At 45.0% G+C, this 14639-nt stretch overlaps 1 protein-coding gene across 4 annotated transcripts in view; it reads right to left on the bottom strand.

The window, feature by feature from the left end:
• The window catches only part of arhgef6 (Rac/Cdc42 guanine nucleotide exchange factor (GEF) 6), a 149599-nt gene extending 135343 nt beyond the window's left edge, over positions 1-14256 (bottom strand). For all 4 annotated transcript variants that reach the window (XM_080187785.1, XM_080187784.1, XM_080187783.1 and 1 more), the window contains exon 1: positions 14020-14256. In XM_080187785.1, the coding sequence (XP_080043911.1) occupies positions 14020-14184 (165 nt within the window). In that variant the 5' untranslated portion in view covers positions 14185-14256. The remainder of the gene's footprint in view (positions 1-14019) is intronic.
• Positions 14257-14639: the final 383 nt, after the last annotated feature.

The following is a 14639-nucleotide window of genomic DNA, read 5'->3' on the forward strand; positions in this document are numbered from 1 at the left end:
AAACATACGGATATCCCATGATGGTGAACTTGTGAATTAATCTGGACTGAAACTTTGCCCCATTCATCCTCGACAGTAACAAACTCACCCTCACACATGTCCTTGTTTACTTCATTAAAACCTCCGACTGCTACATGTCTTTAGTGAAAGACGATATTAAAATCTGTATATTGTCCTGCCATTTAAAATCAGCTGTCAAATTATGCACAGCAAAGTTCCACAAACAAAACTGTGCCAATCCACGGGTCATCTGTTCCAGTGTTGTTGGTTGAGGGATGAGTATTGATAAGGACACTGAGAAGAATCCCTTCGATCCTCTTCAAGATAGAGCTTTTACATTCAGCGTAAAAATAAGTTGATTTAGTAGTCAGAAGTAGGTGTACACCGACACTGCAATGAAACATAGTGCCTTGTTTTAACGTCTCCTTTATAGAATCCTGACAGTGCAGGAGGAGGCTATTCAGCCCATCTGCCTGTACCAACAACGATCCCACCCAGGACCTATTTCCCATAACCCTACATATTTACCTCACTAATCCTCTTGACGTTAATGGTCAATTTAGCATGGCCAATTAACCTAACTCGCACATCACTAGGCTGTGGGAGGAAACTGAAGCACTTGGACAAAACCCACACAGGCATGGTGAGAATGTGCAAACCCTGCAGAGACAGTCACTTGAGGCCGGAATTGAACTCAGGTCACTGGAGCCGTGAGGCAGTAGCGTTAACCACTGTGTCATCGTGCCATCTGATCCAAAAGACAGCGTGCAGCACTTCTGACAGTGTTGCACGCCATCAGTGCTGCACCAGAGAGTCAGCCTGGACTGTGTGCTCAAATTTCTTGTGGGGGATTTGAACTCAATATCTTAGCAAGGGAGCTGACACTGTGCCACAGCATGAACGTGAATATTTATAAAAGCAGATTCTGGCCTGTAGGTCAAGTTGTTTAATTTGTTTCAAACTAGCAATCTGGTTTATGTGTCTATCCACAAATAAATAAAGAAAAAATACTGAGCTATGGAGGAGCGATGGGATTAGTTTAGGATTATCCTGCAACAACTGACTGAGATACGAAGGACTCTGTGTGGTCTGTGTCCAATTCTACACTCCTGTTAATTAGAACACAATCACAGAACTGTTACAGTGCAGAAGGAGGTCATTTGGCCCATCATGTCTGCACCAGCTCTCCGAACCAGCATCACAACGTAATGCCATTTCCGTCTTTTCCCTGTACAATCATCTAATGTCCTGACTGTACCTGCTTCCATCACACTTCTAGACAGCGTAATCCAGACTCCAACCACTTGCTGTGTGTACATGTTTTTTTCACATCACATTTCCTTCTTTTGCAAATCAATTTAACTCTGTGCCCAGCATAGAAACAGAATAGTACAGCAAAAAAGGACAGCAGGATGTGCTGGCTCTTTCAAAGAGTGATCCAGTGAATCCCACTCCTTACTCCCTCTCTTGTAGCCCTGTAATCTTTTTCCTCCCAGTATTAATCCAATTTTGTTTTGAAAGTTATATTGAATCTGTAACATACCAATCAGGCAGTACATTCTAAAATAAGCACTAGTTGCTGGTGAAAAGTTTTTCCTCACATTCCCTCTGGTTCTTGTGCTAATCACCTTCAACAAATCTCTTGTCATCAATCCTTCAGCCACTGGAAACAGTTTCTCCAAATCCACTGTCTGGACCTCACATCATTTTGAAAACTTCTCTTCAAACCCCAGCTACTCTACTCTCACCACACAACTGAACTTTATCATTCTTAGTCATTTTCCAGTAAATATCTTTTGTATCCTCTTTACCTGCTTAAACATAAGGACATAACATAAGAAATAGGAGCAGGAGTAGGCCATCTAGCCCTTCGAGCCTGCCCCACCATTCAATAAGATCATGGCTGATCTGAAGTGGATCAGTTCCACTTTCCTGCTTTCTCCCCATAACCCTTAATTCCCTTGTCTATCAGAAACCTATCTACCCGTGACTTAAATATAATCAGCGAGGTAGCCTCCACCACTTCAACGGGCAGAAAATTCCAGAGATTCACCACCCTCTGAGTGAAGAAGTTCCTCCTCAACTCCGATCTAAACTGTCCCCCCCTCTTATTTTGAGGCTGTGCCCTCTAGTCCTGCTATCCTTTCTAAGCGGGAAGAACCTCTCTACCTCTACCCTATCTATCCCCTTCATTATCTTATACGTCTCTATAAGATCCCCCCTCAGCCTTCTAAACTCCAACGAGTACAGACCCAGTCTATTCAATCTCTCTTCATAGGCTAACCCTCTCATCTCCGGTATCAGCCTAGTGAACCTTCTCTGCACTCCCTCCAAGGCCAATATATCCTTCCGCAAGTGCAGCGACCAAAACTGCACACAGTACTCCAGCTGTGGCCTCACCGGAACCTGTACAGTTGCAGCAAGACCTCCCTGCTTTTATATTCAATCCCCCTCGCTATAAAGGCCAACATTCCATTCGCCTTCTTGATCGCCTGCTACACCTGCAGACTGGGTTTTTGCCATTCGTGCACAAGGACCCCCAGGTCCCTCTGCACAGTAGCATGCTGCAGCTTTTTGCCTTTTAAATAATAATCCCTCCTACTATTAATTCTACCAAAGTGAATAACCTCACACTTGTTAACATTATACTCCATCTGCCAGGTCCTCGCCCACTCACTCAGCCTTTCCAGATCTCCCTGCAGACTTTCCACACCCTCCACGCAGTTTGCTTTCCCACTCATCTTCGTGTCATCTGCAAATTTCATTATCCTACACTCAGCCCCCTCCTCCAGAACATCTACGTAAATGGTAAACAGTTGAGGCCCCAGCACCGATCCCTGCGGCACTCCCTAGTCACCAACCGCCAACCAGAATAGCAGCCATTGATTCCAATTGTTGCAATGCAGTTCAAATTAATTGGTAACATTTCTCTATTGACGTACACAAATTATTTATGTATATAAAACATAACAACAATGTTTTATTTTAAGGTGTTGAGTCTCTGACACAGTGCTTGATCGACAGAATAGGTGCAAACAAATGCTGATGGAAAGTCAGACGAACACAATGGTAATGAACAGGAAGCTGCCAGCAGCACCATGAAGCATATTCCACCTTCTCACCAGAGCAGATATCTTCCCTCAATCCTTATACTTTTAGCTGCCTCAGTCGGTCTTGCCTCTGAGTCATAAGGTGGGGTTCAAATGCCATTTTAAGCAGATAATCCAATAACCAGTGACCGCACTGTGAGAATGCTGCACTATTGGGAATGCGAAACTGAGTCTGCTCTCTCAGGTGATCAGTGCTCCTTCCACTCACATTGTTGGCCACTTTAGGACTTGAACAGCAGGTTAGGTGTAAAGATTCGCATTCTAATCAGTAATCTCTAAACTGTCTGTGCTTTATATGCTCTGTCTGAGGCAAGAACTCTCCATCCACCTGACGAAGAGGGAAACCTCGAAAACTTGTGCGTTTAAATCGGTTGGACTAAAACCTGGTGTTGTCAGAATTTTTACTCTCAGGTATGAGCAAGTCATTTAAATAGTTCCCTTTCCCACAGTCATCAACACCTTCCTCCTCAGAAAACCCCAAGCTTCACAGAATCTCAACTGTGCAGCACAAGGACATTTAGCCCATCAAATCTGCACTGACTCTCCAAAGGAGCATCTTACCCATCTCCTGCCCATTGCCTCACCATGACCCAGACATTTTAGAACAAAGAACAGTACTGCACAGAAACAGGGTCTTCGGCCCATCAAGCCCGTGCCCTCACAAATGTCTCTGTAATCTGATATTTTCTTGCCTCCATTTGGTCCATATCTCTCTATTCCCTGCCTCTTCATGAATCTATCCAGAGGCCTCTTGATATTATACTAGAATCTGCTTCCACCACCTCCTCCAGCAGCACATTCCAGGCATTCACCACACTTTGTGTGAAAAACTTGCCCCTTATATCTTTTTTAAACTTTCTCCCTTTCACTTTCAACCTATGCCCCCAAGTAACTGACCCTTCGAACTTGGAAGAAAGACTCTGACTATCCACTCTATCCAAGCCTGTCATGGATCTTATAAACCTCCATCAAGTCCCTCCTCACCCTCCAACGCTCCAGTCAAAACAATCCAAGTTTGTTCAACCTTTCTTCATGGTCCAAATCAGGCAACATTCTGGTAAATCTCTTCTGCACCCTTTCCAATGCATCAACAACCTTCCGGTAGTGTGGCAACCAGAACTGTACACAATACTTCAAATGCAGCCTAACCAAAGTCTTATACAGCTGCAACATGATTTTCCAATTCCTATACTCAACGCCCCGACCGATGAAGGCCAGCACGCCATACGCCTTCTTGGCCACCTTCCCGACTCAAGTTGCCACCTTCAGGGAACTGTGAATCTGCACGCCTAAAGCCCTCTGTATGCTAATATTTCTAAGGGCTCTACCATTTACTGTAAACTTCCCTTCTGCAACAGACCTTCCAAAGCATATCACCTCACATTTGTCAGTGTCAAATTCTATCTGCCATCTTTCAGCCCAGCTCCAGCTGATTTATATTCTGCTGTCTCCTCTAACAATCCTCCTCACTATGTGCTATTCCCCAAACTTTTGTATCATCTGCAAATTTACTGATCAGACCACCAACATTTTCCCCCTCATCATTTATATATATTACAAACAACAGAGTCCCCAGCATTGATCCTTGTGGAACACTGCTTGTCACAGGCCTCCAGTTAGAAAAGTATCCTCCCACTGCTATTCTCTGCTTTCTATGCCCAAGCCAGTTTTGTATCCATCTTACCAGCTCACCTCGGATCCCATACGACTTCACCTTCTGTATCAGCCTGCCATGAGGAACTTTATCGAAGGCTTCACTAAAGTCCATGTATACACCATCCACTGCCCTATCCTTGTCAATATTTTGTCACTTCCTCGAAGAATTCAATCAGGTTTATGAGACACAGCTTCCCCTTCACAAAACCATGCTGCCTTTTGTCTTTCATTATGCATCCTAAACCTAAGAATCTTCTCCAATGTAAGGCCCACAGGCCCGTAATTTCCCAGATTATCTCTTCTGCCCTTCTTAAACAGAGGAGCAATGTTAGCTACTCTCCAATCATCTGATACCTCACCCGTGGATAAACAGAATACAAAGATTTTGGTCAAGGCCTCAGCAATTACTTCCCTCGCCTCTCTCAGTATTTTGGGACGGACCCTATCTGGCCCTGGGTAGTTGTCCATCTTAACGTTTCTCAAAACCCCCAATACCTCCCTTTTTTTAAATCTCTTTTTATTTGCAAGCCCTGGTTCCTTAATCAACCCATGCTAAGTTTCCAACCCCACATCTGCCCAATCGCCAAGTCGAGGTATTTCACTTCTACAACGTCTCCCAACCTGGGCCCTATTATTCCTACAACCTTCATTCTTTGTGTAACCTCCTCCACCCCCCCCCCCCACCACCCCCCCTCCCTACTTCTGTAACCTCCTGGAGCCTCTACATCCCTCCCTATCTCTGTAACCTCCTCCAGCCCCATACATCCCCTCCCTATCTCTAATCTCTTCCAGCTGCAACAACCCTCCTTATCTCTGTAATCTCTTTCAGCCCCCTATACCCACTACCTATCTCTGGAACCTATAACCCTTCACGTCAGTTCTCCAGTCCTCTAATCCAGTCTCTATGTTGTTAAGTGGGTACATTGTTAGGAGGTATTTAGAGGGACAGGATCTGCAGTCATTTAGAGAGGCAGGGAATGATTAGGGTCAGCATGGCTTTGTGAGTGGAAAATCATGTCTCACAAATTTGATTGAGTTTTTTGAAGGGATAACCAAGAACATAGATGAGGGCAGTGTATTTGACGTTGTCTACATGGACTTTAGCAAGGCCTTTGTCAAGGTACTGCATGGTAGGTTGCTGCATATGATTAAATCTCACAGGATCTAGGATGAGATAGCCAATTGGATATAAAATTGGCTTGATGACAGAAGACATGTAGAGGGCTGTCTTTCAAACTAGAGGCCTATGACCAGCCTCAGAGATCATAAGAACATAAAGAACATAAGAAATAGAAGCAGGAGTAGGCCATCTAGCCCTTCGAGCCTGCCCCGCCATTCAATAAGATCATGGCTGATCTGAAATGGCTCAGTTCCACTTTCCCGCTTTTTCCCCATAACCCTTAATCCCCTTGCCTACCAAAAACCTATCTACCCGCATCTTAAATATATTTAGCGAGGTAGCCTCCACCACTTCAATGGGCAGAGAATTCCAGAGATTCACCACCCTTTGAGTGAAGAAGCTCCTCCTCAATTCCATTTTAAACTGTCCCCCCCTCTTATCTTGAGGCTGTGCCCTCTAGTCCTGCTGTCCTTTCTGAGCGGGAAGAACCTCTCAACCTCTACCTTATCCATCCCCTTCATCATCTTATATGTTTCAATAAGATCCTCCCTCATCCTTCTAAACTCCAACGAGAACAAGCCCAGTCTATTCAGCCTCTCTTCATAGTTCAACCCCCTCAACTCCGGTATCAGCCTAGTGAACCTCCTCTGCACTCCCTCCAAGGCCAAAATATCCTTGCATAAGTGCGGCGACCAAAACTGCACACAGTACTCCAGCTGCGGCCTCACCAGTGCCCTGTACAGTTGCAGCAAAACCTCCCTACTTTAATATTCAATCCCCCTCGCTATGAAGGCCAGCATCCCATTTGCCTTTCTGATCACCTGCTGCACCTGTAGGCTGGGTTTTTGCAACTCATGCACAAGGACCCCCAGGTCCCTCTGCACAGTAGCATGCTGCAGCTTTTCGCCCTTCAAATAATAGTCCCTCCTACTATTATTCCTGCCAAAGTGGATAACCTCACACTTGCCAACATTGTATTCCATCTGCCAGGTCCTCGCCCACTCGCTTAACCTATCTAGATCCCTCTGCAGACTTTCTACACCCTCCGCACAATTTGCTTTTCCACTTATCTTTGTGTCATCAGCAAATTTCGACACCCTACACTCAGCTCCCTCCTCCAGATCATCTATATAAATGGTAAATAGCTGAGGCCCCAGCACCGATCGCTGGGGCACTCCACTAGTCATCAACCGCCAATCCGAATAGCACCTATTGACATCTACTCTCTGCCTCCTATTTGACAGCCAATCCTCTATCCACGCTAACAACTTACCCCCAACTCCATGCCCCCTAACCTTCTGTAACAACCTTTTGTGCGGCACCTTATCAAACGCCTTCTGAAAAATCGAGAAACACCACATCCACCGGTTCCCCTCCGTCCACCGCACTAGACACATCCTCATAAAATTCCAATAAATTCGTCAGACCCGACTTCCCCTTAACGAATCCATGCTGCGTCTGCTCTATCAAACAATTCTTCTCCAAGGTGCCTCGCTATTTCTTCTTTGATGACGGATTCAAGCATTTTTCCTACAACAGACGTTAAACTAACCGACCTATAAGTCCCTGCCTTTTGCCTGCTACCCTTTTTAAACTGCGGCGTAACATTAGCTGTTTTCCAATCTTCCGGCACTTCCCCGGAATCCAGCGAGGTTTGGAAAATAATCACTAAGACATCCACTATCACTTCTGCCGTTTCCTTCAGAACCCTGGGATGCATTCCATCCAGTCCTGGGGACTTGTCCACCATCAGTCCCGCTAGTCTATCGTGCACTACCTCTCTAGTGACAGTGATCACATTCAGGCCCTCAACTCCTACCATCCTTCTATCTTTAATACCTGGCAAACTATTCGCGTCCTCCTCCGTGAAGACCGAAGCAAAAAACTATGTAAGGCCTCAGCCATTTCCTCATCCCCCACCACTAAATCCCCCCTCTCATCCTCTAAGGGTCCAACATTCACCCTAGCCAGCCTCCTCCTCTTTATATATTTATAAAAACTCTTACTATCCTTTTTTATATTTAGCGCTAGTTTAGCTTCATAGTCTATCCTTCCTTTCTTTATCAACTTCTTCATCATTCTTTGTTGATTTTTAAACCTCTCCCAATCCTCTACTCGCCCACTACTTTTAGCCACTCTAAAGGCGTCAGCTTTTAATTTAATACTCTCCTTTATTTCCTTCGTTAACCACGGCTGATTATCCCTTCTCCTACGATCCTTCCTTACAATTGGAATAAATTTCTGCTGAGCACTAAGAAAGATCTCTTTAAAGATCCTCCACTGTTCCTCAGCAGTCCTACCGACCAATCTGCACCCCCAATCTACATTTGCCAATTCCTCTCTCATCCTATCGTACTCCCCTTTGTTCAAACAGAGGACACAGGTCCGGGATCCTACTTTCTCATCTTCCATCAGCATCAAAAACTCAACCATCCAATGATCACTCTTCCCAAGAGGATCCCTCACAACAAGGTCCCTAATTCTACCTGCCTCATTACATAACACCAGATCTAAGATAGCTCGCTCCCTCGTCAGCTCCAGCACACACTGTTCAAGGAAACTATCTCGGCAGCATTCCAAAAACTCTTTCTCAAGCCCACCGCGTCCAACGGTGTTGGGTCCACTGTTGCTTGTCAGTTATATTAATGGTATGGATGGGAATTTAGGAGGCATAGTTAGTTTGCAAATGACACCAAGATTGGTGGCATAATGGACAATGAAGAAGGCTATCTCGGATTGCAACGGGATCTTGATCAATTGGGCCAGTGGGCTGACGAATGGCAGATGGAATTTAATTTTGATAAATGTGTGGTGATGCATTTTGATTGATTGAGCCAGGGCAGGACTTACTCAGTTAATGGTAGGGTTTTAGGGAGAGTTTTAGAATAAAGAGATCTAGGTGCACGGGTTCATAGCTCCTTGAAAGTGGAGTCAAAGGTGGACAGAGTGGTGAAGAAGGCATTCAGCATGCTTGGTTTCATTGGTCAGAACACTGAATATAGAAGTTGGGAAGTCTTGTTGAAGTTGTACAAGACATTGGTAAGGCCACACTTGGAATACTGTGTACAGTTCTAGTCACTCTATTATAGAAAGGATATTATTAAACTAGAAAGCGTGGAGAAAAGATTTATTAGGATGCTACCACGACTTGATGGTTTGAGTTTTAAGGAGAGGCTAGATAGACTGGGATCTTTTTCTCTGGAGCCCAGAAGGGTTAAAGTTAAAGTTAAAGTTTACTCATTAGTCACAAGTAAGGTTTACATTAACACTGTAATGAAGTTACAGTGAAACTCCCCTAATCGCCTGGTCGGGTCGATGCATTTAACCAGCACGTCTTTCAGAATGTGGGAAGAAACCGGAGCACCTGGAGGAAACCCACACAGAACACAGGGAGAACGTGCAAACTCCATACAGACAGTGACCCAAACCGGGAATCAAACCCAAGTCCCTGGCGCTGTGCCACCATGCTTAGCGGTGATCTCATAGAGATCCACAAAATAATGAGGGGCATAGGCCAGCTAGAGAGCCAATATCTTTTCCCCAAAGGTAGGGGAGTCTAAAACTAGAGGACATAGATTTAAGGGGAGAGATACAAAAGGGTCCAGAGGGGCAATTTTTTCACACACAGGGTGATGAGTATCTGGAACAAGTGGCCAGAGGTCGTAGTAGAGGCGGATACAATTTTGTCTTTTAAAAAGCATTTAGGCAGTTACATGAGTAAGATGGGTATAGAAGGATATGGGCCAAATGCAGGCAATTGGGACTAGCTTAGAGGTCAAAAACAAAAGCGGCATGAACAAGTTGGGCCAAAGGGCCTGTTTCCATGCTGTAAACCTCAATGACTCTAGCATATCTTTCTTCTCATTAGGAGTTGTGCCTTCAGCCGCCTAAGGCTGGAATCCCCTTTCCGAAACCCTCAATAGCTGCAGTGCCCGGGTCTTTAATAGTCACAGCTTTGACAGTGATGGTGACAAAGTCTCCGCTACTTCTCCCCTTGGCTCACTGTTGATTATTGTTTCGTATTGCATGTTCTGCACCTTGTGAACTACTCTGACATGTTTTTCTACACTGAAGGCACTTTGCTGCATTAAAAGGATTTTATTACTCCAAGTTGGCACTTAAGAATCTTGAAACTTGTGCACATCCTGGTAACAACTGCTGTTCTCAAGGAAAATGATCCAGGTAATGCTTCCTGTTATTGCTTTCTTCAGATTATCCTTTTCAAAAAGCAAAAGGCCTCAGCATTTCAACAACATAAAATATTAATAGAGGAAAGATAACTTCCTCATTACATCAGTTACCATTAATAACCAAGTTTTTATTACAAAATCCTACTCGCACTTATCAAGCGATCGACTGCATTAGCCTACGCTCCCTTTACATTACCTTATTCTGGGGAATAGGCGATGGAGCGTAATTTCACTGAACAAGTAATCCAGATGCTCGAGGTAATTGCTGTGAGTGTGGATTCAAATCCCACCATGGCAACTAGTGGAACCTGAATTCAATTAACAAATTTGGAATATAAATCTGGTTTTAGTAATGGTGACCAATTGTTACAAAAGCCCATCTGGGCTCACTGCCTTTTCAGGAAGGAAATCTGCCATCCTTATCTGGTCTGGCTGACACAATGTGACTCCAGACACACAGCAATGTGGCTGCCTCTGAAAAAGCCCAGCAAGCTTTTGTATACTCAGTATAGGCACAATTGAGGACAGGCAACATATGCTGGCCTTGACAGTGAAGCTTTCATCCCAGGAAAAAATAAAAAAAACAAGTTGTGGATGATCATAACACAATTTTGGTTATTTTTTGGTGTTGCATTTGAAACTACAGCTAACTATATTCCTTCCCTCTTGTTGCTGGAAGTTCTAGACTGTAGCTAATCCTTTTAAAGTTTCTGATAGAACACTGAATCACTCAAACTTACATGTCAGAAATGATGGCTGAATCATAAATATAACTTTCACCTAATTTAGTACAGAATAACTTGCCTTTATATAGACCCTTCAAGATAGTAACACATCTCAAGGAGAATTATCAAATAAAAATTGACACTGAGTCATATGAGATGATATTACAGCAGGTATTCAAAAGCATTGTCAATGATGTAAATTTTGAGGAGCATCTATAAAACGAGACTTGGAGAGGTTTAGGGAGTGAATTCTTGCGCTTAGAGCTCTGGCTACTGAACGCATGGCTGTCAGTGGTACAGCAATTAAAACTGAGGATATTAAGAGGCTAGAATTAGGGATGAGAGATGGTTGTGAGGCTGGAGGAGGTTACAAAGATATTGATGGGTGACATTTGAGGCAAGCCAGACCAGGAGCCAATTTCTGATGAGGGCAATGCTGTTGCTGTGATGTAAATGGACATTCAGAAGGCATGTAATACAGTGCCACACAACAGTCTGGTGAGAAAAGTTATAGCTCATGGAATAAAAGAAACAGTAGCAACATGGATGCAAAATTGGTTCAATATTATAAAGCAGAAGTAATGGTCAATGGATATTTTTCAGGCTGGAGGAAGGTTTACAGTGGAGTTCACCCGGGGTTGATATTGGGACTCTTGCTTTTCATGATATATATTAATTATTTAGATCTTGGTGTGCAGCGGACAGTTTCAAAGCTTGTGGATGACACATACTTCAAAGCATTGTAAACTGTGAGGAAAACAGTGTAGAACTTCAAAAAGATGTGGACAATTTGGGAGAGTGGGCAGATAGATGGCAGGTGAGATTCAGTGCAGAGAAGTGTGAGGTAATACATTTTGGAAGGAAGAAGATGGAGAGACAATACAAAATAAGGGGTAAAATTCTTAAAGGGGACAGGAACAGAGGGAGCTGGGTGTATCTGTGCAGAGACCATTGAAGGTGGCAGACAGGTGGAGAAAGCAGCTAATAAAGTATATAGTATCCTGGGCTTTATTAATAGGGGCACAGGATACAAGTGCAAGGAGGTTATGCTGAACTTATAAAGACACCAGTTAAATACCTGGTAGAATATTGTGTACAGTTCTCGGTGCTACATTATCGGAAGGATGTGAACGCATTGGAGAGAGTGCAGAAGAGGTTTACAAGAATGGTTCTCGGGATGAGAAACTTCAGTTATGAGGATATATTGGAGAAGTTGGAACTGTCCTCCTTGGAGAGAAGGCTAAAAGGAAATTTGATAGAAATGTTCAAAATCATGAGGAGGCTGGACAGAGTAGATAGAAACCGTTCTCACTCGTAAAAGGATTGAGAATGAGAGGGCATAGATTTAACCTGATTTGCGAAAGAAGCAAATGTGATGTGAGAAAAACCTTATCCACACATCGAATGGTTCAGGTCTGGAATGCACAGCCTGGGAGTGTGGTGGAGGCAGGTTCAATCGAGGCATTTGACAGGGCATTCGATGATTATTTGAATGGAAACAACATATGGGGAAAATGTAGATGAATGGCACTAGGTCATGACGCTCATTTAGCGGGCCAGTGCCGACATGATGGGCCAAATGGTCTCCTTCTGCACCACAGCAATTCTGTGATTGTGTGAAGGACAGTCACTCAAGAGGGAATGGAAAGATTATGATGGAATCTGGGATTTGAGTTGGTAATTCTAACTGGGGAACATGCACTCCCACAGATCCGATGGGCTGAGTGGCTTCCTTCTATTCAAGCTTCAAAAATTAGATTAAAAAAAGTTTCCCAAGCTTTTGTTTTTATAGGCGATTTAACTGCGTATGCCAGAAGCTCCCAGCCTACAGAGAAATCTTTAACTGATGGTCCTATCTTTTACATACAGTTTAAATTGTTGATAACAATGGGTCTTGCTGTTCTGACTCAGGATTTTTATGGATGTCAGCCATGGCTCAGTGGGTAGCACTCTCACCTCTGAATCACAATGTTGTAGGTTCAAGTCCCACGCCAGAGCTGACATTCTGAGGTAGCACAGAAGAGGTGCTGTTGCCGAGTGAGATGTTAAACATTACTCTCAGTGAATGTAAAGGTTCCCCTGGTTCTACCTTCAAAAAGAACAGGTGACCCGGCCGATATTAGTTATCACACCACCTGTGTGTGGGCTCTTGATGTGTGCTGCATTTCCTAACTACAACAGTGACTGGACTTCACAGATATTTCATTAACTGGAAAGCGCTTTGTGACATCCTGAGATGGTGAAAGGTGTTACATAAATGCAAGTTCTTTCTTTCATCAAACAACAAGATGGTAGTGCTTAGAACAACCTTTTTCAAACCTTCAGGCCCCAGAAAATAAAACAGATGAATTAATAACAAATAGAAACAGAAACAGGGCTGAGTGTTTGGTGAATAGTGGGAGTATCAGAGCAGCTCCTTGAAACATTTGCTGTAGATCCACATCATCAGTCAAGAATTGAAACAAGCCGTGGCCCGCAGCCTGTGGCGCACGCCACTGCCCGGTGTGCACACCACGACCCAGGAGCAGCATTTCATGTCCCAGAGCACACACCATGACCTGGAGCACATGCTATAACCTAGGACTTATGCCATAACCCTGGACACATTCTAAGAACTGGATTAGACATCACGGCCCAGTGCACTGGCTGTGACCAAGTATACATGCTGATCTGGAGCATATTCCATGATCTGATGCACACATCCTGACCAAGTGTACATGTCGTGACCGTGTGCACACGCTCTGATCCGGAAAGCATTGCAGCTCTTCGGTCTGTGGTTTAGGTTGAACTGACATTTAGTAACTACCAGAAATTAAAATTAAAACGTTACCCTCAATCTGCCATTTCCCCTGTTTGATATCATTTAAGATAAAACTTCATTTTGTCTTGCCCAGAGCAATAAAGAACAAGTATTCTGCCTCAGTTCAGAGTTTGCTCAGAAAAACAGAATTGATATTTGTGCTTCTTTCCTGGTAATTTTCCAAAACCTGTGCATGATCCAGAAGCCCCGACTCCTTTATTAGGGGTTGCATGCAACATATTTATCTTTCATCTTTCAGCACCCCAGCTATCGAGCAACAAGACAGCAGATGTAAACATCTCCAATTAACCAGTTCTCAGGGAGCGGGAGCTGCAAATATTCTCTGAAATGCAGACCCTGCCCAGTGGGACCCCCGCTGTGGGGTCTGGGACCCTCTTCCCCTCCACAGGGACCTTACCTTCTCCAAGGAACCAGGCACTAGGCGCTCCATCAGTTTGCAGAGGACAAGTCCATCCCGAAGTGCCGTCTTGAGGAACTCTTCCGGATCAGAGATGGTCTTTTTGGGGGAATCCAGCACCCCAAGGGAGATGAGCCAAGTCACATTCTGTTCCGCGGGAGTCATTGCGGGACTGAGCCGGGGGAAGGGGCTGCGGGCCGGGGGGCTGAGAGGGGCTGTGGGGAAGTGAGAAGGGGATGTGGGCCGGGGGGGGAAAAAGGGGCTATGGGTAGGGGGGGGTTAGAAGGGGCTGCAGGTCTCGGGGGGGGGGGGGTTAGAGGGGGCTGCAGCTCTGCGGGGGGGAAGAGAAGGGGCTGTGGGTCAAGGGAAAAGGGCTGTGGGCCGGGGGGGGGGGGGGGGGGAGAGGCTATGGGCCAGAGGGGAGGGGCTGCAGACGGGGCGGGGGGGGTGGTGGTGGTGTGTGGAGGCTGCTGACCAGGGGGGTGAGGGGGTGGGTGCTGCAGTTTGGGGGAGGGGGGGGGGAAGGAAGAGCGCTGCGGACCAGGGAGGGGCTGCAGGCTTGAGGGGGAAAGGGGCTCAGTGCCTCAGGAAGGGGATCTGAGCCTTAGGGAAGGGGCTAG

The sequence above is a fragment of the Carcharhinus amblyrhynchos genome, chromosome 4 (assembly GCF_965287045.1).
Source record: "Carcharhinus amblyrhynchos chromosome 4, sCarAmb.v2.hapA, whole genome shotgun sequence".
Lineage (NCBI taxonomy): Eukaryota > Metazoa > Chordata > Chondrichthyes > Carcharhiniformes > Carcharhinidae > Carcharhinus > Carcharhinus amblyrhynchos.